General features: G+C 43.8%; 1 protein-coding gene across 1 annotated transcript; it reads left to right on the top strand.

Annotated features, from left to right (window-relative positions):
• Positions 1 to 3,111: 3,111 nt before the first annotated feature.
• Positions 3,112 to 23,943, top strand: LOC311140413 (CUB domain-containing protein 1-like). The gene is made up of 10 exons (XM_084175454.1): positions 3,112 to 3,313; positions 8,092 to 8,331; positions 8,598 to 8,966; positions 9,142 to 9,513; positions 10,532 to 10,729; positions 11,085 to 11,471; positions 12,553 to 12,742; positions 12,921 to 13,087; positions 19,580 to 19,667; positions 22,866 to 23,943. The coding sequence occupies exons 1-10, from the start codon at positions 3,244 to 3,246 to the stop codon at positions 23,341 to 23,343; spliced, it is 2,559 nt and encodes an 852-aa protein (XP_084031580.1). The 5' UTR covers positions 3,112 to 3,243; the 3' UTR covers positions 23,344 to 23,943.
• Positions 23,944 to 25,629: the final 1,686 nt, after the last annotated feature.

Here is a 25,629-nt window from a genome sequence, read left to right on the forward strand (position 1 = left end):
GCATCTTTAGATCTCCCCGCTATCTACATTTCTAATGGATATTTCAAGCTCCGTCAATGAAACCGCTCACGTGCGGTGTGCATTTTAGAATGGTGTTTTCCTGCTAATTGCATTTTGGAACATTCCTGTGTAGGTCTACCGCCGTGTGCACATTGCTGCATCTAAAATGTGAAGAAATAATAGTTTATCAACATGTTAAGCTAAACATTCTGATCTGTTCCATCAGCCTAATTAATTGATACAGCGTATACCTCCACTACACGACTTTTATAGCCTATGCATTGTGGGGATTAAGAAGTATACGCAAGTGGGTATACAGTGTAAACCTGCACATACCCTCCACTACACACACCACTGAGGCCCGCTATTTGTAGTGTTTATGTAGATAAATTATAGTTTTTCTCATGAACTTGAATTAAAAAGTGTGCTGTAATAAGTGGTGGGTAGATCTTGTCAAGAATAAATGCATAAATGTCATAGGCCTACCTGAATTTATTTTGATGTATAGGCAACCCCTCTGTGATATTGTTTAATATTGTTTATAATGTTAGATTTTGCTATATAACACAATTAAAACTAAGCTGATAACCTATTTGTATTAATTTGTATGAGATAACATGAATGAATAAATAAATAAATGAATAAAATGTATTTGTTTTACATAATACGGAGGTGAGAAGACCTATTTATTTTGAACTAACTGCTAAGTGATATGGGCCACTGATAGATCAAATAGGATGTTGATAAATATCTTAGACTTTCAGCATCCGTAGGGTTTTTCAGCATTTTCATCAGTGAGTTGCCTATACATGCCATAGGACTTAAAGCCTTGGTTGTGAGACATTTTACCTCCTTGTTTATGTTGTCAGTAATCCAAGTTGGCCCACAACAATGATTAAGGTTGAACCCTAATAGTCAAGAAGAAAATCTACCATAGATAGACTGATTAGTCAAGAAGCAAATTTACTATAGACAGACCGTCAAGAAGAAAATCTACCATTAAGGTCTACAGACCGATTCCGCAAATAGACTGGGTTGGTTAAATGTGCTATGGCCTGTAACTGAAAGAGAAACCACAATGCTCCCTTCTCTGTTTGAGAGAGCTTCAGGGAATAGCAGCTGGGAATTTGCATTCATCTTTCAAATGTGAGTAGGCGATGAGAATATTTAGGTAAGCAAGTTGATGTGCTTATGTGTTTCTGAGTAACACACAAACCACTGGGCACAAACTGGATGAATCAACGTTGTTTCAACGTAATTTGTCAACATATGGTGACATGGAATCTACAGCTATTGTTTCAATTCAACCCAGGGTTCAACAAAAAATAGACCATACATATAGGCCTAGGGTTTCAAGCTTTGGTTGAGTTCAAATTGAATCTTCAAGTTAATCATTAAAATGTTGGACTCACGTCTCCATCTCAACCAAACATCATGGATAAAGAATAGGACTAAATCAAATTAAACTTTATTTAAAGTGCATTTAAACTTTGATTAGATTATATTTAGTCCTATTCTTTAATTTAGATTTTTGTTTGAGATGGAGACATGAATCCAACATGTATATTATTAATTTGTATACAAACTGGACATTGAATTGTGTTTGGTTGTCAATGCACCAAATATCAACATTTGAAGGACATATATATTCTGCTTGGATAGTTCCATCTGTGCTACTGAATTAGTCTGCCTATAATTCCAGTTTGTCTACAAATTAATAATTGATATGTTGGATTCAAACCTCCATCTCAACCAAGAATCAAAGGTAAATAATAGGACTAAATCAAATCAAACTTTAAATGCACTTTAAATAAAGTTTTATTTGATTTAGTCCTATTCTTTAACTTTGATTCTTGGTTGAGATAGAGACGTGAATCCAACATATCAATTTTAATTTGTAGACAAACTGGAATTAACGCCAGACTAAGTCAGTGGCACAAAATATACATCTCCTTCAAATAGTGATATTTGGTTGCGTTGACAACAAAACACAATTCAATATCACTTTTGCGATACAGTAAATAGCCTATTAACTTGTCTCCAAGTTAACAAATCGTATGTTGGATTCACGTCTCCAACTAAACCAAAAATAAACGTTAAAGAATAGGATTAAGCCAGTGGCTCAGATGAAACTATCAAAGCATTCGATATCCTTTAAATGTTGATATTTGGTTGTGTTGTCAACCAAACACAATTCATTATTAATTTTGTAATAGAGTAAATAGCCTAAAATTAAGGCTATCTTACAAACTAAAGTAACAGTATTTATTCAACCTTAAAATGAGTGACACATCCATGGTCACATGGATGTGAGGTTAGCCTACTGTAACTATAAATGTATTATTGTGTAATCATAGAAAGTGTGCATGTTCAAGATAGCATGCAAATGGTGCAGGTCTGTGGAGATCTTCACAATTGCTATAATAATCTGTGCAGAATCTCGAACAGCATTGATCACATCCTCCTTACTGCTCCTGTTCACAGTCATTATCTCCTTCTTCATAGCTTCTCCTTGCATGGAACACTCCTGCATCTCAGGCCCTCACCACCATCTCTCTGGTGAATTCACGGGTGGTCAATCACATTGCCTGTTCAATCTTGTTTCTTTCACTGTGAGTCACAATTCCCTGAACTTTAGCTATTGCATTGTCTAGGCGTGTCAGGTGAATTCAGCAAATGGCTCTAATGTATAGATGTAATGTGTGCTATATTTGCCATGTGTGCTTGGGTGTTAAAGAAAAATGGCTTCTGCTCTGCTGGACAATCTAAGATGGCATTATTATTGAGTTATTACATAATAACAAGTAATAGATTTTGACTTTTGAGCACCAAGTAGTCTAATGATGATCACCCTATTTTCAATCAAGTTTAACTTGTTTGGTAAGAAAACCAACAGTTGATGGTACGGTCAAAGTATACGTGTCATTGGTCAAGTGAAGCTTGCTACCGAGGTCTATCAGACCCCAGTCTGTTCATTTTGTATTACAATAAAGTTTATTTTCCTAGAAACTTATAAAAAGCGCCACCGAGTTCAAATATGTTGCAATTCTTCAAGCAGCTTTACCTGAGAAGTGATGTCACACAGCAGGACAGCAAATGTAGGTGTAACCCAGCAAATGTAGGTGTAACTGAACTACACATAGGTCCAACGCCATAAAGTCGCGATTTGTGCCAATTTTAGTTCAGTTAGATAGCTTATCGTTTGAGACAGTTTACCGACGCTGAAAATAATCCAGTAAAGGCATGACTTTATCAACGGTCGGCTGTGCTCTGCAGTTTTTGGGGATCGCGTCCGCCGTTTTCGTTCTATCAGGTAAGTCACTACTTAGCCCTTGATCATGACTCTCAGTTCCATTACATTACACATAAAAGGGGAGTTTTGTTAAGAGCCGCGATGCTCGGTCTGAACCTTAACAAGCGTCGCTTGCGGTAAGGTTTTGGAAGCATAAGGACCTCATCTTTCATTTCGGCGATTTATTTTATTTTATATATATATATTAGGGCTGTCAAAAATAGCGCGTTAACGACGTTAATTAGTTGTTTGCTGTTAATTACGTCAATTTTTTTAACGCATTTCACGCATGCGCAGTGTGACAAATTATTCAGGTCAGGAAAGTGGTTGGGAGCTAGAGGCGAGATGGAGCAAGGTGAGCAAAGTGGGCCTATTGACGGATTCAAATATAAAAAGAATGATGATGGTACAGTTAACAAGTACAAGGTTATTTGCAAGATTTGTAAGAAGGAGTTTCAATTTCACCGGAGCTGTTCAAGCTTGAAGTACCATGTCAACGCCAAACATGCGTTTGCTGGGCCGTCAGATTCAGCAAGTGGTTTGCGCCAGACCACGCTGAATGTTTGCAGGCAATTAACAAAATCAACCTCAGATAATTTGACCAACACAATAGCAAAATGGATTGCAAAGGATTGTAGACCCATTAGCATTGTAGAAGACTCAGGTTTCCTTGATGTTTTGCAAGTGGCGTCTCAAGACTCATTCTATAAGCCACCGTCAAGAGCCACAGCCAAAGACAAATATTATGGTGTGTAGTATGTTTCAGCTTGATTTAAAACACCATTATTTGGCTGTGTTAATAAACAGACATAATATGAAAATTATGTATCTGTGTCCTGTTATTTATCTTTTGGTATGCATTTCAGAAAAAAAAATGGTTAGGATTCAGGTGTAATTGCAAATAGTGATTAATCATGATTAATCCACTGAAAATTCTGATTAATTTGATTAAAAATTTTAATCATTTGACAGCCCTAATATATATATATATATATATATATATATATATATATATATATAAAGAAGGTTAAATTGATGCACATCTTTATAGTGTTAGGGTTCCCACACAGTCATACTTCCATGTTATAGATTCAAGACAGAGTGGTCTACCTGTGCTGATTAACTAGCTGCTTCTCCTAACACCTGTGTGTAGGTGGAAGACAGACGCCACAAACATGTTGTCACTGAAAAATACTGTCTGCAGCAACTGTGTTAAAACAATTAAAACAGTGAACAGTACATTTCACATTCGTGAAATTATTTTAACGTGATATGAAATTAGAGGGATTTATGGTTTCTTAACCGTAACGTAATTGAGATTCGATTCACGTTTAGATGGAGTATTTGGCTGTTTTGGCTTCCAGAGCCAATTCACCCATTAAACAGAACATGTAAGGTTCTTGAACTAAGGCGTAACGTTAGGCTCCTTTAGACCAATGTAGGGCTAGTCACTGCTTAGTGTCAGTAAACAGAATGATCATTTTAAGACTTTGTTTTAGTTTGGTAATAGTTTTAAACATTTAGAAGTAAACCATAATACATTTGTGATTATTATGATTCTGTAAAAAAAAAAGAAAAAAAGCTGAAGAATAGGGAATTTATTTTAGTTCCTTTTTATTTTTATTTATAGGTCATTGCAATTGTCCCTTTACTATAAAGATTGAAATGTAGATATGTATACAATGATATGTTCTTTGAAATGGTGCCTGTAATAACACTTACTGATGGACACTAACAGTATTATGAAGTTGCAGGGATATTCTTGAATTGGATGAGGATGTATTCTATAAGTAGACTACACATTAAATCATTGTTGTTGACAGTGGCACAACCACACACAGACCTTTGAAAAGCCAGTCAGTTTCCTAAAACAAAAGTGTGTAGATGGGATGCAGATGACAGACAACATAGATGTTGGAGATAATCAAATGACTGGCCCATGTTGTGCTTTATGAATAAACATAGGAAAACATCATTAATGCATGAGTCTGGTTCAGTGGATAAATAGGAATGATGGGAGGACTGTTGAATGCATTGGTTCTATCCAAAGGCCAACTAACTAAGGAAAGAACTTCCAACTCATCTAATATTTTATTAGGAATCAGGTGGAACAATGGCTTACCAGTGTCTATACATAGACCAGGGCAACTGAGTTTGCATTGAAGATTACAGTGGGGGGCAGTATTTGCATAGGTCAGACAATAGGATCAGAAAAACAAGGAGGACGAGGACCAGGCACTCTTCATATACAGTTGAAGTCGGAAGTTTACATACACCTTAGCCAAATACATTTAAACTCATTTTTCACAATCCCTGACATTTAATCCTAGTAAAAATTATTAGGTCAGTTAGGATCACCACCTTATTTTAAGAATGTGAAATGTCAGAATAATAGTAGAGAGAATGATTTATTTCAGCTTTTATTTCTTTCATCACATTCCCAGTGGGTCAGAAGTTTACATACACTCAATTAGTATTTGATAGCATTGCCTTTAAATTGTTTAACTTGGGTCAAACGTTTCAGGTAGCCTTCCACAAGCTTCCCACAATAAGTTGGGTGAATCCTGGCCCATTCCTCCTGACAGAGCTCGTGTAACTGAGTCAGGTTTGTAGGCCTCCTTGCTCGCACACGCCTTTTCAGTTCTGCCAACACCTTTCTATAGGATTGAGGTCAGGACTTTGTGATGGCCACTCCAATACCTTGACTTTGTTGTCCTTAAGCCATTTTGCCACAACTTTGGAAGTAGGCTTGGGGTCATTGTCCATTTGGAAGACCCATTTGCGACCAAGCTTTAACTTCCTGACTGATATCTTGAGATGTTGCTTCAATATATCCACATAATTTTCCTTCCTCATGATGCCATCTATTTTGTGAAGTGCACCAGTCCCTCCTGCAGCAAAGCACCCCACAGCATGATGCTGCCACCCCCGTGCTTCACGGTTGGGATGGTGTTCTTTGGCTTGCAAGCACCCCCTTTTTCCTCCAAACATAACGATGGTCATTATGGCCAAACAGTTATATTTTTGTTTCATCAGACCAGAGGACATTTCTCCAAAAATATCTTTGTCCCCATGTGCAGTTGCAAACCGTAGTCTGGCTTTTTTTATGGCGGTTTTGGAGCAGTGGCTTCTTCCTTGCTGAGCGGCCTTTCAGGTTATGTCAATATAGGACTTGTTTTACTGTGGACATAGATACTTTTGTACCTGTTTCCTCCAGCATCTTCACAAGGTCCTTTGCTGTTGTTCTGGGATTGATTTGCACTTTTCGCACCAAAGGCTGCGTGGTCCCATGGTGTTTATACTTGCGTACTATTGTTTGTACAGATGAACGTGGTACCTTCAGGCGTTTGGAAATTGCTCCCAAGGATGAACTAGACTTGTGGAGGTCTACAATTTTTTTTCTGAGGTCTTGGCTGATTTCTTTTGATTTTGCCATGATGTCAAGCAAATAGGCAGTGAGTTTGAAGGTAGGCCTTGAAATACATCCACAGGTTGGCTCCAATTGACTCAAATTATGTCAATTAGCCTATCAGAAGCTTCTAAAGCCATTACATCATTTTCTGGAATTTTCCAAGCTGTTAAAGGCACAGTCAACTTAGTGTATGTAAACTTCTGACCCACTGGAATTGTGATACAGTGAATTACAAGTGAAATAATCTGTCTGTAAACAATTGTTGGAAAAATTACTTGTGTCATGCACAAAGTAGATGTCCTAACCAACTTGCGAAAACTATAGTTTATTAACAAGAAATTTGTGGAGTGGTTGAAAAACAAGTTTTAATGACTCCAACCTAAGTGTATGTAAACTTCCGACTTCAACTGTAATTAAAATGTCTTAGAGTGCCTTGGTCCTCCTTGTTTTTCTGATGACCAAATAACCCCTTTACCAAGAGCACCTTCAATTTACACATATCTACTATTGTATCCTAGCAGCACTTCCCCTTGTTCTTTTTTCTACAATCTGTAGGAGCAGTTTGGTTTGTAATAATATAGCTAGGTTGGCGGAATAATGTTTAGTCAAGCCCCAGTAAGTTGTGGCTTACACATCTTATCCCAGTGTCAACAGTGACAGCTGGACTGTAATAGCTGTACGTGTAACAGCGAGGGACAAACAGGGCTTCCCAGTAACATCTCCATTGTCAAACAGTCACACAATCAGATTATATCTTGGCTATGTTACTAGGTAAGGTTTCGGGAAAAGCATAAGCAGCTATAAGCATAAGTCAGACCGATAGAGGGAGAGAGCGCTTGTGTATGTGTGTGTGCTTCAGAGAGAGAGGGAGAGGCAGAGGAAGAGAGTGATTGTCTAAAGATAAGAATGCAAAATCGACAGTGTATCAAATACTTGTTCTCCCCACTGTATATGGCAGTTTGAACTGTTGAACAACCAGGCCTATGTTTGTTCAGTAGGCCCTAGCTCACAGATGTGGGGCTGGTTAGCCATACAGGAAGTGGAGCCAAGCTGTTGACATCGATCATCTCCCTACACACTTTCTCAGTCATATGAGTATTTTCTAACACACTGTGGCACATCTCCAAATGCACGTCAGGTCAGGCTGAGAAAAACATCAGTTGTGTTTTCTGTCTGCTGAATTGTAGTCCTACATGACAGTCAGAGAAACAATTGACATTGTTTTGTATTCTACGACTCTGTTTATGTTTTGTACAAATTGATATAGTTTTGATAGAGGTATTGTTATGTAAAATACCCATGTGGTATAGAACAACCCTGCCTGCCCCAACTGATGCCACTCTTCTACATAATTAATCAATCCCTTCCCTGGTTGTTGTTCATTCAGAGGGTGTGACACTGACCCTCACCCCTGACCAGGGATCTACTCTCAACATCAGCCAGAGTTCAGAGCGCAGCAGGGGGTCAAAGTGTACGGTATGCACCGGTACGGGCTTGAAAAGGTCATGCTCCAGGGCTGGAAGCGATTATGTGGTGCTACTGACAGACCCCAAAGCTGCTGTGAACATGGAGTTCACCTGCCCCAAACCAGAGGAAGTCTTCACTGTGGAGGTGGTCAGGGAAATAGGTAAGAACTCTCTATGAAATCTATAATGGTGGTGGTCCCATAGTATTTAGAGTGTCTATAGCTTGTCCACATGGTACAGAAATACAGTGTCATTACAGTATATGCACATTGTACACTGTAGTTATATTGCTATTACATAGTGCTTGCAAGTGGGATACCTGTGTGCATTTTCGTAATAAATAGTCCATATGTGACTTTGTGTGAGCATACCTGTGTGTGCGTTTCTGTATTGACTTCCTCTGTAACTCCTACCCCCGTTTCACCAGATTGTACCACAAAGTCCTGTAATGGGGACATCACCCCCATTGAGTCTAGAACCGGAACGCTTCCACTGCAGAACTTCAACCGTACCTTTATCTGGAACCTGAAGGCCCCGGTTCCACGGGCGTTCCATTTGGACTTCACCCAGATGGGGCTGAGACAGATCCTGCCCTCTGAGAGATGTCCAGACCAGCACACATATACCCTGCTAGCCCTCCAGAGGACAGGGGAGGCTGCCATCGGGACGTACTGCAGGAACGGCAGCATCTCTGGGGCTCAGGTCCTGAACCAGGGCAGGCTCTCTCTGGAGGTCACTGGAGGACGGAAACTGAACCCCACAGTGTTCAACGTGTCTGTTGGAGAGGAAATCAAATGTGAGTTGGTCAGACAGTGGTTTCAGATAACTGACGTAAAATCACATTGTTATCATTTCGTTAATATAAATGGATTACTTATGTTTGTATGTTTTTAGTCATGGCCACAGACATGATTTAATTAACCTGGTTAACCTTGTATTTTCTGACACTTCAACATATCATTGTCCCTCAGCACTTGCCGTCCTCAAAGTGACTTTACCAGAAGGGACGTCGTCTTCGAAGTTGCTCTCTCCAAACTACCCGAACAGTTTCCCTGACGATGACCTGATGGAGTGGAAGTTTGTGGTCCCTCCCAAACACAACGCTACGGTTGTCTTCCTGGCTCAGACTCAGCCGCAGTGCCTGAAGAAGGAGCCGGCTGTGGAGTATCACCACGATAATGGGAGGTTCGCGGTGGTGAAGAAGCTGTCAGACCCCCAGCCGGCCAAACGCCGGGACTCCTTCTCCCTGATCCTAAGGAACTGTGAGATGAACAGGATCGGAGACGGCTCCACTGGTCTCTCCCTCCGCTTCCAGGTTTCAGCCAAGAGGAGAAGTCTTCCAGGTCGGTAAAGGACACTGAGTACAATGCACTAGATGGCTTTAGAAAAGTTTTCCCAAAACCCTCCTTGAGAACCCCCAGCAATTTGACTGACTTTATCTATTCCATTACCAGCATGCCTGATTCATCTGGTCAACTACATCAAGCTCTTGATTAGTTGAATCAGGTGTGCTAGTACTGGAATAGGGAAGTGGAATGGCTAGGTGTGCTCCAGGAAAGGTTTGGATTACACAGCTTTAGTAAAAAAGGTAAGAGGATGAATCATGTGTGAGTTGTGGAAAGCCCTGCTCTTTCCCTCTCAGTTCCTAACATGTATGAACACAGAAGGTAATCACGCAGCTTACGCAAGATTTTACTTCTGGGTTAGGAGATTAGACAAGGTGTGACCGCAATCCATGCTTTGGTTTAGTTTCCCTTGCTCTGTTTGTAAAAAAACTTTGTAAAAACCTGTTTTTGCTTTGTCATTATGGGGTAGTGTGTGTAGATTGATGAGGAAAAAATTCATTGTATCCATTTTAGAATAAGGCTGTAACTTAACAAAATGTGGAAAAGGTGAAGGGGTCTGAATACTTTCCGAATGCACTGTATATTAGCATTTTTTGCTCATCATGTCCAAATTATCATAAAGTATCAAAGGGATGGGTGACCATCCCTTTAAGGCCAATTGTTGTGTTGTGTCGCAGGTATTTAGATTATGTAGTAGTAGTGGTAGTAGCTACTGTAGTTGTACTGATCCAACATATTACAATTCAATATAATAACATGGAGCTTTTAGATCTGTGGTAATTTGATAATCCACTCTGTCTTGTGGTTAATGTGTACAACCATAAAAGGGGATTACTGTAGATCACATATACAGATTTTAACAATGCCGATTGCCACCGGGGCAGACTCTTGGTATTCTTCTTCCTAAATGTGAAATCATTTTCTTAATTTTGCTGTGGGCCTGCGTGAGTTATAGTCAGTGGAAGTGGATGTGCAGCTACATGTATATGATTTGTTACTGTGACATACTTTGCAGTGTTGTGCAACGTGGACCTGAGGAAAGAGCGGAGGCTTTCCCTCCATCTTGAGAAGACCAACCCCATGTCTGACTGTGAGCTGAAGCTGAACTCTGTCATCCAGGAGAAAATCACTGTTCCCTCAGGGAAGATCTCTCAGCTGTCCTTCCAGGACTGCCCATGTCAGGACCTGCTACTGTCCGCCATCAGAATCATAGGTAACTAAGGCCTAACTAGCAACACTGCTCTGCTCTGAGTCATATAACCATAGGAATTATTATTAACACTATGATGCTCGCCCAGTCACTAACCTCTCATTGTGTTTGTCTGGCTTGACGTTGTAGAAGAATAACATGATATACCGTTCACCGTGTGTGAGTGTGGCCTTAAGCCCTAACTAAACAATCACTGCAATTCAATGCTACATTTTTGGCTTCCCTTACACTTTAAACAATATCTGGAGGGTGGTAATTAGGATGAACAAATACTTTGTCCTTCTTGAGATCCTAAGGCACCACAAACTCATGGTATATATTCAACGTTTGTATCCTTTACCTCCTCTCCATTTCTCAGAGTGCCATCAGTGGAGGGGCTGCCCAGCAGCAGCAGCCCCTGTCCCTCTGACGGTGCCCGTCCTGGAGAGGTGTCTTCCCGCCCCCCTGGGCAGTGTCACCTGGATCCTCCGTCCCCCTCAGCATGGCACAGTAGAGCTCCTGCCCACTACTGGCAGCCTCAGGCAGTCCCTGCCAGAACACCCCTGCAACGGCTCAGTCACTCTCACCGTGGCCGAGGACGATGACGGCACCACCGTGGGTCAGTTCTGCCCTCAGGGAGCCATACATAAAGTCCAGGTTCACACCAACGTGTCCATAACAGCCTCAGCCTCGACCATGGGAGGGAAAGAGAGGTCGCCATTCTCTCATCCTTTACTCAATATCTCCTTCACCAGGGAGATTGCAGGTAATATTTTTTAATTAAAGATGTAACTGTGCTGTTATTGTGAAGTAGAAACGTCTAGGAGAACAACAGCTCAGCCGCGAAGTGGTAGGCCAACACAAGCTCACAGAACGGAACCTCTGAGTGCTGAAGCGCGTAGGGCGTAAAAATCGTCTATCCTCGGTTGCAACACTCACTACCGAGTTCCAAACTGCCTCTGGAAGCAATGTCAGAACAATAACTGTTTGTCGGGAGCTTCATGAAATGGGTTTCCATGGCTGAGCAGCCGCACACAAGCCTAAGATCACCATGCGCAATGCCAAGCGTCGGCTGGAGTGGTGTAAAGCTCGCCGCCATTGGACTGCGTTCTCTGGAGTGACAAATCACGCTTCACCATCTGGAAGTCCGACGGAGGAATCTGGGTTTTGCGGATGCCAGGAGAACGCTACCTGCCCGAATGCATAGTGCCAACTGTAAAGTTTGATGGAGGAGGAATAATGGTCTGGGGCTGTTTTTCATGGTTCGGGCCAGGCTCCTTAGTTCCAGTGAAGGGAAATCTTAACGCTACAGCATACAATTACATTCTAGACGATTCTGTGCTTCCAACTTTGTGGCAACAGTTTGGGGAAGGCCCTTTCCTGTTCCAGCATGACAATGCCCCCGTGCACAAAGCGAGGTCCGTACAGAAATGGTTGGTCGAGATCGGTGTTGAAGAACTTTATCTGGCCTGCACAGAGCCCTGACCTCAACCCCAACGAACACCTTTGGGATTAATTGGAACACCGACATCAAGCCAGGTCTAATTGCCCAACATCATTGCCCGACCTCACTAAGGCTCTTGTGGCTGAATGGATGCAAGTCCCTGCAGAAATGTTCCAACATCTAGTGGAAAGCCTTCCCATAAGAGTGGAGGCTGTTATAGCAGCAAAGGGGGGACAAACTCCATATTAATGCCCATGATTTTGGAATGAGATGTTCGACGAGCGGGTGTCCACATACTTTTGGTCATGTAGTGTATATAAAGTTACATCTTTTAATAAATTGTTTTATATAAAAGTAGTACTGTAACTGCAAATATGTTATTTTCCCCCTGATGTACACACAGAGAGATACATCTTCACGGTATGCCCAAAGAAAGGAGTCCCGACTCTCCTGGCCACCCCTAGTTGGCCTGTGGGAATGAAGTCCTACTCCACTGTGTCCTGGATCGTCGATGTCCCCTCCAAGCTGGAAGCCCACCTCATGTTCGCCAACATCAGCCAGCCCAAGTGCAGCAACCGCCACACGGGCATCAGGTACAATCAGAAAAGGATGGGCTACCCCTCTGAGACGTCCTCTCTAGGTTTCTTCATTCTAGGGAGTTTTTCCTGGCCACTGGGGTCTTGCTTCTGCCTTGCTTGGTCTTGGGGTCCAGGCCAGGTTACTGTAAAGCACTTTATGATAAGTGCTGTGAATAAATTGTGATTTGATCAGGGTGCAGAACCTTGGCTCCCTGGAGGAGATGTACAGCCGGCGGGAGGACGAGGAGGCAGACAGGAAGATCACTGTCTCAAAGAGCTTCTACCTCAACATGTCCAACTGTATGCCTGAGAGAGGAGACTTCAGTGTGCTCACACAGATCACACTGCACAAGGATAAGAGTGAGTGACCGACCATGTGGAGCAGTCATCATGATAAGCAGTGTTTTTCCATCTCCTCTCACTCCCTTCTTCCTCTGGCGCTCTCCATAAGTTGATGTTTGTTTAAAGTGAATTTGAAATTGCAGTGAAAATCTAACGTTCCATGTTTCTCAGCATTTCTCTATACCATTCTGATATTTTGTTCATTCTGGTCTTACTTCACTGAGTATATCAAACATTAGGAACACCTTCCTAATATTGAGTTGTACCCTCCCCCATTTTGCCCTCAGAACAAACTCAATTATTTGGGGCATGGACTCGCTCATTAGGTAGGATTAGGCAGCTGCCTATGGCGGCAGATTGACGAGGGTGGCATTTTCTGAGCTACAGTTGAAGTCTGAAGTCATTAAAACTTGTTTTTTAACCACTCCATAAATATCTTGTTAACAAACTATAGTTTTGGCAAGTCGGTTAGGACATCTACTTTGTGCATGACACAAGTAATTTTTCCAACAATTGTTTACAGTGTCACGCCCTGACCTATATAACTCTTGATTGTTGAGTCAGGGTGTGGAAATCTATGTTATAGATTCTATGTTTAGGTTCTAGTGAGTCTATTTCTATGTTTGGCCGGGTGTGATTCCCAATCAGAGACAGCTGTCGCTCGTTGTCTCTGATTGGGGATCATACTTAGGTAGCCTATTGCCTACTGTGTATTATGGGATCTTGTTTCGTGTAGGCTTGTGTGTGTATAGCCTGAGGACTTCACGTTACGTTGTTTCTTGTTTTGTATGTTTATTGGGTGAATAAACATGTACGCTTTTCACGCTGCACCTTGGTCTGACCCGTCTCTCAACGTTCATGACAGAAAATCCCACCAAACGAGGACCAAGCAGCGTGCCCAGGAGGAGCAAACACCCTGGACACAGCGGGAGGCTACGTTGGTAGATGTCCTCCTCGGTTGGGGGAAAATCACAGAGTAGGAGGCCGTCCGTTACGGTAAGGCAATGAAGGAGGAAACCCGGGTAGGAGAGGATCAACGGTGACATCAACGGTGCTGGCCGAAGAGGAAGCCCGGGGGGGCTCACGGGGTGGACCACGAGGCAGCAAGAGGCCGTGAAAGGGCTGACTAGAGAGGAGGAGGCCGCTATTTTAGAGGTCCTCCAAGACCTGCGGATCGAGAGTCTGAGAGAGGAGGCCACCACGTTACGGGGGCTGTTAGATCAGAGGGAGCAGGAGTTATCCGTTCAGAGGGAGGCGCTACAGGAGGCTCAAAGGGAGAAGGAAGTAGTGGAGGCAAGGAGAGAGGAGCTGGTCAGGCAACAGAAGGAGTGTTCATAGAGGAACCTAGGTATGCAGAGATACGCACTGTGGCGCCAGTGCGCATTCACAGCCCAGTGCGTCCTGTGCCAGCCTCAACGCTCCTGCTCTCCAGTGCGCCTCCACGGTCCAGTATATCCTGGGCCAGCCCTACGCACTGTGTCGACAGTGCGCGTTCACAGCCCAATGCGTCCTGTGCCAGCGCCCCGCACGTGCCATGCGAAAGTGGGCATCCAGCCAGGACGGGTTGTGCCAGCTCTAAGCTCCCCGCACCAAACCAGTGGTGCGTGTCGCCAGCCCGGTAAGCCCCTTACCTACTCCCCGCGCAAACCAGTGGTGCGTGTCGCCAGCCCGGTAAGCCCCGTACCTGCTCCCCGCACCAAACCAGTGGTGCGTGTATCCAGTCCGGTGCGCCCCGTACCTGCTCCCCGCACCAAACCAGTGGTGCGTGTCGCCAGCCCGGTAAGCCCCGTATCTGCTCCCCGCGCCAAACCAGTGGTGCGTGTATCCAGTCCGGTGCGCCCCGTACCTGCTCCCCGCACCAAACCAGTGGTGCGTGTCGCCAGCCCGGTAAGCCCCGTACCTGCTCCCCGCGCCAAACCAGTGGTGCGTGTATCCAGCCCGGTACGCCCCGTACCTGCTCCTCGCAGCAAACCAGTGGTGTGTGTTCCCAGTCCGGCCCGGCCCGTTCCAGCTCCTCGCCCCAGACCTGTGGTGCGTGCATCCAGTCCAATGCGGCCCGTACCTGCTCCTCGCACCAAACCAGTGGTGCGTGTCGCCAGCCCGGTACGCCCCGTACCTGCTCCCCGCCCCAGGCCAGTAGTGCGTGTTCCCAGTCCGGTACGGCCCGTACCTGCTCCTCGCACCAGACCAGTGGTGCGTGTCCCCAGTCCGGCCCGGCCCGTTCCACCGGTGCCTGGTCCAGCACCGACCAGCTGCTCTAATCCGGAGTCAGAGCAGTCCACTCCACCGGTGCCCGGTCCAGCTCCGGTCAGCGGTTCCACTCCGGAGACATAGCAATCTGCTCCACCGGGGTCCAGTCCAGCACCGGTTAGCTGCTCCACTCTGAAGCCAGAGCAATCCGCTCCACCGGTGCCTAGTCCAGCTCCGGTCAGCGGTTCCACTCTGGAGCCAGAGCAATCCGCTCCACCGGTGCCCAATCCAGCTCCGGTCAGCGGCTCCACTCCGGAGCCAGAGCAGTCCGCTCCACCAGTGCCCAGTTCAGCTCCGGTCAGTGACTCCACTTCAGACCCAGAAGGCAGCCCCTCTCCAGGGTCGGGGCCTCCCACACCAGCGTCCAGACAGGGCTTGGTGCATCGCGGGAGGATTGCCGATCCAGGCCCAGACGTCAGCCCCTCTCCAGGTTCGGGGTCTCCCACACCAGGGTCCAGACAGGGCTTGGTGCATCGTGGAAGGAAGGAGAGGGGAAGCATTGCGCCGAGGTCCAGACCAGACCAGGGGCGCAACGGGGAGGCAGAGAGGGAGAGGTCGTCACGCCCAGAGCTGGATCCGCCTCCGAGGCTGAAAGCCCACCCGGACCCTCCCCTGTCATGTCAGGTTTGTGTGGCCGGAGTCCGCACCTTTGGGGGGGGGGGGGTACTGTCACCCCCTGACCTATAGAACTCTTGTTTGTTGAGTCAGGGTGTGGAAATCTGTTATAGATTCTATGTTTAGGTTCTAGTGAGTCTATTTCTATGTTTGGCCGGGTGTGATTCCCAATCAGAGACAGCTGTCGCTCGTTGTCTCTAATTGGGGATCATACTTAGGTAGCCTATTGCCTACGGTGTATTGTGGGATCTTGTTCTGTGTAGGCTTGTGTGTGTGTGTATAGCCTGAGGACTTCACGTTACGTTGTTTCTTGTTTTGGTTTGTATGTTTATTGGGTGAATAAACATGTACGCTTTTCACGCTGCACCTTGGTCTGACCCGTCTCTCAACGTTTGTGACATACAGACAGATTATTTCACTTATAATTCACTGAATCACAATTCCAGTGGGTGTGAAGTTTACATACACTAAGTTGACTGTGACTTTAAACAGCTTGTTGTGGCAAAATGTCTTAAGGACAACAAAGTCAAGGTATTGGAGTGGCCATCACAAAGCCCTAACCTCAATCCTATAGAAAATGTGTGGGCAGAACTGAAAAAGCGTGTGCAAGCAAGGAGGCGTACAAACCTGACTCAGTTACACCAGCTCTGTCAGGAGGAATGGGCCAAAATTCGCCCAACTTATTGTGGGAAGCTTGTGGAAGGCTACCCGAAACATTTGACCCAAGTTAAACAATTTAAAGGCAATGCTACCAAATACTAATTGAGTGTATGTAAACTTCTGACCCACTGGGAATGTGATGAAAGAAATAAAAGCTGAAATAAATCATTCTCTCTACTATTATTCTGACATTTCACATTCTTAAAATAAAGTGGTGATCCTAACTGACCTAAAACAGGGAATTTTTTACTAGGATTCAATGTCAGGAATTGTGAAAAACTGAGTTTAAATGTATTTGGCTAAGCTGTATGTAAACTTCCGACTTCAACTGTAAACTGACAAATTTCTGAGCTAAACTGACCAAATAATGACAATTTTCCTCAACCAGTGGCATATGGGCTTTTTAGGTGAGTGCTGATGCCGCCCTGTGATAAGCAGTGGCCACTTTATCAAAGGCAGGGGCACAAAATATTTTGCTTGTCCATTCCCAGCGCGCCTCTCCAGGGTGCTGTTGGAGAGCCGCATCGCTGCGGCGCTCCACCAACGTTCCATCAAAATAATGATCTAACATAAATCATGTAGCAGATATAGGATATGGTTGAAAGAGTATGTGGCCTTTTCTGTAGCCTACAGGCTGGAGATAAAATATATGACAATGTAATGAGATGGACACTTTTTACATCATGCAGGTTTCTCCGATCAAATAGCCTAACCTTTATATTTATTTATATGTATGTGTGTGTATATATATGTATGTGTGTATATATATATATATATATATATATATATTTATATGTATGTGTGTGTATATACAGTGGGGAACAAAAGTATTTAGTCAGCCACCAATTGTGCAAGTTCTCCCACTTAAAAAGATTAGAGAGGCCTGTAATTTTCATCATAGGTACACGTCAACTATGACAGACAAAATGAGAAAAAAAAATCCAGAAAATCACATTGTAGGATTTTTAATGAATTTATTTGCAAATTATGGTGGAAAATAAGTATTTGGTCAATAACAAACGTTTCTCAATACTTTGTTATATACCCTTTGTTGGCAATGACACAGGTCAAACATTTTCTGTAAGTCTTCACAAGGTTTTCACACACTGTTGCTGCTATTTTGGCCCATTCCTCCATGCAGATCTCCTCTAGAGCAGTGATGTTTTGGGGCTGTCGCTGGGCAACACAGACTTTCAACTCCCTCCAAAGATTTTCTATGGGGTTGAGATCTGGAGACTGGCTAGGCCACTCCAGGACCTTGAAATGCTTCTTACGAAGCCACTCCTTCGTTGCCCGGGCGGTGTGTTTGGGATCATTGTCATGCTGAAAGACCCAGCCACGTTTCATCTTCAATGCCCTTGCTGATGGAAGGAGGTTTTCACTCAAAATCTCACAATACATGGCCCCATTCATTCTTTCCTTTACACGGATCAGTCATCCTGGTCCCTTTGCAGAAAAACAGCCCCAAAGCATGATGTTTCCACCCCCATGCTTCACAGTAGGTATGGTGTTCTTTGGATGCAACTCAGCATTCTTTGTCCTCCAAACACGACGAGTTGAGTTTTTACCAAAAAGTTATATTTTGGTTTCATCTGACATTCTCCCAATCCTCTTCTGGATCATCCAAATGCACTCTAGCAAACTTCAGACGGGCCTGGATATGTACTGGCTTAAGCAGGGGGACACATCTTGCACTGCAGGATTTGAGTCCCTGGTGGCGTAGTGTGTTACTGATGGTAGGCTTTGTTACTTTGGTCCCAGCTCTCTGCAGGTCATTCACTAGGTCCCCCTGTGTGGTTCTGGGATTTTTGCTCACCATTCTTGTGATCATTTTGACCCCACGGGGTGAGATCTTGCGTGGAGCCCCAGATCGAGGGAGATTATCAGTGGTCTTGTATGTCTTCCATTTCCTAATAATTGCTCCCACAGTTGATTTCTTCAAACCAAGCTGCTTACCTATTGCAGATTCAGTCTTCCCAGCCTGGTGCAGGTCTACAATTTTGTTTCTGGTGTCCTTTGACAGCTCTTTGGTCTTGGCCATAGTGGAGTTTGGAGTGTGACTGTTTGAGGTTGTGGACAGGTGTCTTTTATACTGATAACAAGTTCAAACAGGTGCCATTAATACAGGTAACGAGTGGAGGACAGAGGAGCCTCTTAAAGAAGAAGTTACAGGTCTGTGAGAGCCAGAAATCTTGCTTGTTTGTAGATGACCAAATACTTATTTTCCACCATAATTTGCAAATAAATTCATTAAAAATCCTTCAATGTGATTTTCTGGATTTTTTTTACTCAATTTGTCTGTCATAGTTGACGTGTACCTATGATGAAAATTACAGGCCTCTCTCATCTTTTTAAGTGGGAGAACTTGCACAATTGGTGGCTGACTAAATACTTTTTTTCCCCACTGTATATATATATATATATATATATATATATATATATATATATATATTTGTCTCGCCTAGGGCAGCAGAATGGCAAGGAACGGCCTTGGTTGTGTCAAGTTGGCTGGATGTCTTTTGGGTGGTGGACCATTCTTGATACACAGGGGAAACTGTTGAACGTGAAAAACCCAGCAGCGTTGCAGTTCTAGACACAAACCGGTGCACCTGGCACCTACTACCATACCCTGTTCAAAGGCACTTAAATATTTTGTCTTGCCCATTCACCCTCTGAAAGGTACACATTCACAATCCATGTCTAAATTGTCTCAAGGCTTAAAATTCCTTCTTTAACCTGTCTTGTCCCCTTCATCTACACTGATTGAAGTGGATTTAACAAATGACATCAATAAGGGATCATAGCTGTCACCTGGATTCACCTGGTCAGTCTGTCATGGAAAGAGTGTTCCTAATGTTTTGTATATTTAGTGTATATTAAAGTATTATTATCAGCCTCCGGATTTGAAACATTATTATGTTAGTGAGTGGGTTGATAATGGGATATCAGTGAATACTAACCTGTGTGTGTGTTCCTGTTCCTCAGACCTGCTTCTGACCAGCATTCTGAGTACGGTGGCAGCTCTGCTGGTTCTCATGGTAGTTGTGTTGGCTGTGGTCTGTGTGGTGATCAAGTAAGTGAGCTACTTTTTTGCTAACCCTTCATGAAAAATGTTGGGATGGTTTCTCAGACACAGGTTCATCTCCAAGGAAAAGAATTAGCAGGAGCGTATTCCAAAACAACCACAAGTGCTCTTGCAGGGGAATGGTAATTGAAAAGCAAAAATTATAACCACAACTAGGTGCTAAGGACACCCTGATGAAGGCCTAAGCCAATACGCGTTGGTGTATTTTAATGTCTTAGCCCACATTGAAGGCTTTTTAACTTTCAAACCAATACGAGTGTCTGGACTTTGATTTTTTATGTCACTTAGCACCTATTTGTGGTTATAATTTTTCCTTTTCAATTAGAGATTAATATCCATTGAAAGTGCTTTTTAGGCCAGGATTAGGCTTAATCTGTGTCTGAGAAACAGGCGTTTTGAGTACATATGGTAACTATGCATTAGAAGGTGAGGCGCGACACACTCTCCATACAACAGTATTTTATTTTATATAAAAAAACATGACATTTCGGTATACACAGACCTTCAGCAGACCCGCATCGGGCCTGACTCAGGCTTCCTTTACTAGGATATGGAACTGGAACATTTTATCAGAGTGATTTCTTCAGTAAGAACTGCTGTAGTTGTGTTTAATTAAGTTTGATTACGACAATATAGGCTACTCCTCCCTCACATTCCTTTTACAATTTCAAAATAAAAAAGACTGCTTGTAAAGTTATAATATGGACAGGCTCGGGCTGCAAGTCATAGGCGCAGGTCGGGGCGGTCTTCAGTACTGATCAAGAGTCCTGGTGTGAGTCCTCATATGCAATGTCAGACCCTGGCGAGTATCGAAACTTTCATTACACCCAAGACAGCGATACAGTTTCAGTTTGTGATTGCTCATATGCTCTTCCAGCAAAACCTCCTCATCCTCTGTGAAACATATACCACAGATGTAACAAGAAAGCGATCCTGTACTTGCAACATGAAAATGTAGATGATCTTTCAAACTTTCTACAGACTCAAAGGATCTTCCGCAGATACCACACAGAGACAGCTGTGTATGTCTATGTGCATGAATCACTAGAGACGCCTTGGTGATAAAAGGCTTTGCACATATTCTACAACGACGAACAGTATTATTGAGGATAGGGGATTTCAGATGGGACAACTGTGGATTCTCTGACTTTAGTACAGACATGGAAGCTTGGTCCAGCTTTTGTCTGTGTTCTCTTTGACTTGAGTGGAGGTCCTTTACTCTCCAGCCGATCGACACTTTCATCACTCTCACTCTGAGTTGCAGACCAGTCTGAATTGACTGCAGAGGGGGGCTGAGAGTCACTGTTACTGAAGTACTCTGTTTTAATCTGTTCAATTTGCGTTGTGGTGCTGGGTAGCTCATCCCTCTCTGTGTTTTCTTCACGTTGGGTTAAAATTTGGTAAAGATGTGAGGACTGACTTGGGTTCTGATTATAGTCACCTTTTACTCTGGCAGTAGATATGAAGGCTTTGGTATCAGCAGAATCATCAGTATCATAATCCATCCCTTGAAGCTGCTCTCCTCCCTGACTGATGACCCATAGTTCCTCCTGTTCCTCTTTAATCTGGGAAGGGTCCTCCTGGCCCAGACAGGGACTACACTCCTGCCTGCAGTGCTGCTGCTCAGGGGCAACCTCCTCTTCAGAGATGGAGAGAGTGAGCTGCTGGAGGTCTGTGGGAAAAAGAGCATGACATACTTAGCTAGTACATTCAAATGCTGAGATGCTGGTTTACAATAAATGGATTCTAGCCAGATACATGTAACGTTTGAACTACTGTGATGGAAACACAAAGATTCGGTACAGTTGTATAAATGCCTACAGAAAATGTGTTCATTCGACATGGTGTGATGGTAAAATGTATTATGCGAGAAATGGTGGTGCAATCGCCTTTATGCGTAAATATTGATAAAATAAACATAATATCGAAATACATTTGGAGTCACGAGATTAAATGGTGTGTGGTCGTCTATGACTCGTGAAACCATGCAGTTTATTAGGCTACAGATGAAATAAATTATGAAATTCACAGGGTGGTGAAAGTGCACGGTGATGAACTTGATGCTACTTTCCAATAATATCGAGGGTCTTATTCTGATGACATGAGGCTCGATGCTTGACAAATAAAAATACTCTCGCTCTATTCCATAATAATCTCATCATGTAGACTAGCCTTCCAGCAAAACCTGTAGGCTATATGCGAGCTAGAAAACACGTGCCAAGACCAGAGTAGGCACACTTGCTATTTAACGCAACCGTTTTTGTTACAAAACTATCGGTAGAGTTGAAAATGTGATGGAAACACATTGAACTTTAGATTTTTATTTGGTACAAAAGTACATTGTGTGCACTACGTCGTAATGCACTCGGTTTGGTGGAAACACTACTGGTGGGAAAATTCGCATTGTCTTCACGCGGATTTTATAATATTCGCATGAAAATCTGTCGCCAATTGGATGAAAATGTAACTAGTGATGACTGAAATTTAAATGGCCAACATGCATTAGCAATGTGTATAACAAATGATGGTTGTTACGGACTTAGCTAATAAGTAACACACCTTCTAGTCTCTGTAACTTTATTTCTGGTTTAAGAACGACATCCAGCAGCTTCTGTAGGCGGGCGTTCTCTTCTTTAGCACGGGACACTTGTTCCTGGTACTCTGCTATCGTTCGGTCTTTCTCCTCTTTTGAACGGCAGAATTCTTGCTGGTAGTCTGCTATCGTTGTTTCAACTGCCCCGAAAAGCTCATCGACAGCCGCTGTTAATCGCCTGTTGAGAAACATTCTCAATGATTTTATGTTAGGCAACATTTTTGCAAGTTAGCTAGCTGAGTAGCTGCCGGCTAGTGTTGTTTTTCCTGTTCCACCGTTCCACGCGGCCTTTTTCGAAACACATTTTTACACTATCACCACCTGCTGGAGTGGAGTGCAACTGCGTTGGTGGAGTGTTGTGGCAGAAAATGTAGTAGTTGTATTTCACTTGTACTGTAGCTTATCTATATTCTATGTAGCTATATAGGTATTTTCAATTACAACAAATGGTAATAAAGGATTACATGTATTCAATTGTTGTCATGATAAGTGGACACATACATAGGGACTATTTAATACAACATAATTTTCTATCATTACAGTAGCCTACCTTGCGTGTGATAATGTGTTTTGATCTCCCTCCTGTTGAGTAGGAAGAAGAAGAGGCAGCTGTCTCACCAAGTGTCCATCTACAACCCCAACGGGACCAGCTTCCTGCCAGGTCCCAACGGGAGGTTCCCCAAATCACGAAAAGACAACGAGTCCCACATCTACGCCTCGATCGATGACACACTTGTATACGGCCATCTCCTGCGAGACAGGGCAGAGTTGGGTGTCTATGGAGACCCGGCTGTGGATGTGTACCAGAGTTTTACTGGATCCACAGAGGCTAAGCCCCTCTCTCTGGGGACAGTCACTGAACTTCCAGAGGTGGGCATCTACCAGGCTTTTGTGCCCCCATCCCACATTGCCCCACTCATCCCCAATAGACCCTTAAGTCAAGACCAGCAGACTATGGTGGACAACGAGTTGTACGGCTCCAGAAGCAATGGTGACACCCCTACACAGTCTCAACCTAACAACATGAACACAGAGCAGACTACAACGGTGGAGCCAGAGGCTCATGACTGAAAGGGAGAGGACTGTAGGTTGAGGGTATATGCCAAGCACAGTACCATAGCCCTTCTCTTCATACTTTATCAGATTCCCTGGCATGTATGTGATTCAATGGAATTTCTGAGAATCCATTGTCTGTCAAAGAAGCCCACATTGTTTTGATACAGTTGATAACGTCATGTGTTTTGGCTGTGGGCACCTTTGCACTGCATAGTAAAAGTGTAATTAGTTTCATGGACGTAGAAAAACCTATTCTTGGACTAAATAGCACTTAGTTTCAATTGATTGCTCCATTGAGCATCCTTTTTTTAAAGGAATAGGTTTGATCTGGGTCCTGGAAACCGACCTTCAACCTTTAAATAATCTTACTTTTGAATGAATGATAATGGAGATGAACATACTATGTGTATTTGTATATTTAATTAAGTTTACAGTGAATGTGTAGGAGGATAAAATGTAAAGGTAAACATTTATTGTGTCATAAATCCTATTTTTTACATACACACACTCAAATCATTGTTTATTTGTCATATGCACAGGATACAGCGTAAACGGTGCAATTAAATGCTTACTTGCGAGCTTCCTCAACATTGCAGAAATAATAAAATGAGCGGTAAAACTAAAGCAGTCCAAAATACTATGTCAGTAATAAAAAAGTAGTTTAAAAAATAAGGTAATAAATATATATAAATATACTGTGAATATACTACTGTATGTCAGTGTACTGTTATATACAAGTAAGTAGTAAAAGAATAGTGACTAGTTAGGACCAAGGTAGAGTGGTAAATAATAAATAGGTTTGTGTGTTGTGAGAAGGAGAGAGAAGTGGGATTGCAGAAATTCTGTGCAAATAGTCTTAAGGTGCAGGTGGACGGCACCCAGGGGTTAGCTGTTAAACATGAGGTAGAAACTGTCTCTGAGCCCTGATGCTCCTGTACGGTAAAGGAGTAAACAGTCCATGTCTGGGGTGGCTGAAGTCTCTGGCAATCTTCCTGGCTTTCCTCAGACACCGCCTGGTGTAAATGTCCTGTAGGGCTAGGAGCTCGCCCCCAGTAATGGACTGGGCAGTTTTCACCACTCTCGGTAGAGCCACGGTCGAGGGCGTTGCAGCTGCCGTACCAGTCGGTGATGCAGTCAGTCATGATGCTCTCGATGCAGCCCCAAGGTCCGCTAGAGGGCGCTATTATTATCCTTACGTCAAATAATAGCGCCCTCTAGCGGACCTTGGAGCTGCTCTCGATGGTGCATCACACAGACACACACTTTCACAATGGCCTTTTCTCATTTGGGTAAAAGTCCTCTTTCCTCCATTCTCTCTCCTCTGTGACCCGGAAACCGATAAGTGGTTGAGTGGTCGAGGAGAGTGCCAATTCGTTAGTAAGCAAATGGAAGAGTGTCATCCCCTTCTCGATAACCACCTTCTCGATAACTGAGCAGTTGCCATACCAGGCGGTGATGCAACCAGTCAGGATGCTCTCGATGGTGCAGCTGTATATATTTTTGAGGATCTGAGGACCCATGCCAAATCTTTTCAGTCTCCTGAGGGGGAATAGGCGTTGTCGTGCCCTCTTCACGACTGTCTTGGTGTGTTTGGACCATGACAGTTCGTTGGTGATGTGGACACCAAGGAACTTGAAGCTCTCAACCTGCTTCACTACAGCCCTGTTGATGAGAATGGGGGCGTGCTCGGCCCTCCTTTTCCTGTAGTCCACGATCATCTCCTTTGTCTTGATCACGTTGAGGGAGAGGTTGTTATCCTGGCACCACACTGCCAGGTCTCTGACCTCCTCCCTATAGGCTGCCTCATCATTGTCGGTGATCAGGCCTACCACTGTTGTGTCGTCTGCAAACTTAATGATGGTGTTGGAGTCATGCTTGACCATGCAGTCATGGGTGAACAGGGAGTACAGGAGGGGACTGAGCAAGCACCCCTGAGGGGCCCCCGTGTTGAGGATCAGCGTGGCAGATGTATTGTTACCTACCCTTACCACCTGGGGGCGGCCCGTCAGGAAGTCCAGGTTCCACTTGCAGAGGGAGGTGTTTAGTCCCAGGGTCCTTAGCTTACTGATGAGCTCTGAGGGCACTATGCTGTTGAACGCTGATCTGTAGTCAATGAATAGCATTCTCACGTAGGTGTTCCTTTTGTCCAGGTGGGAAAGGGCAGTGTGGAGTGCAATAGAAATTGCGTCATCTGTGGATCTGTTGGGGCGGTATGCAAATTGGAGTGGGTCTAGGGCTTCTGGGATAATGGTGTTGATGTGAGCCATGACCAGCCTTTCAAAGCACTTCATGGCTACAGAC

The sequence above is a fragment of the Coregonus lavaretus genome, assembly GCF_964263955.1.
Source record: "Coregonus lavaretus genome assembly, chromosome: 13".
NCBI classification, from domain to species: domain Eukaryota; kingdom Metazoa; phylum Chordata; class Actinopteri; order Salmoniformes; family Salmonidae; genus Coregonus; species Coregonus lavaretus.

Excerpts from the sequence above, each read along its gene's own strand:
- LOC311140413 (XM_084175454.1), top strand. The coding sequence starts at position 3,244 with ATGACTTTATCAACGGTCGGCTGTGCTCTGCAGTTTTTGGGGATCGCG. Across the intron at positions 3,314-8,091 it reads CGCCGTTTTCGTTCTATCAG|AGGGTGTGACACTGACCCTC; the intron begins GTAAGTCACTAC and ends TTGTTCATTCAG. Across the intron at positions 12,743-12,920 it reads AACCGCCACACGGGCATCAG|GGTGCAGAACCTTGGCTCCC; the intron begins GTACAATCAGAA and ends TGATTTGATCAG.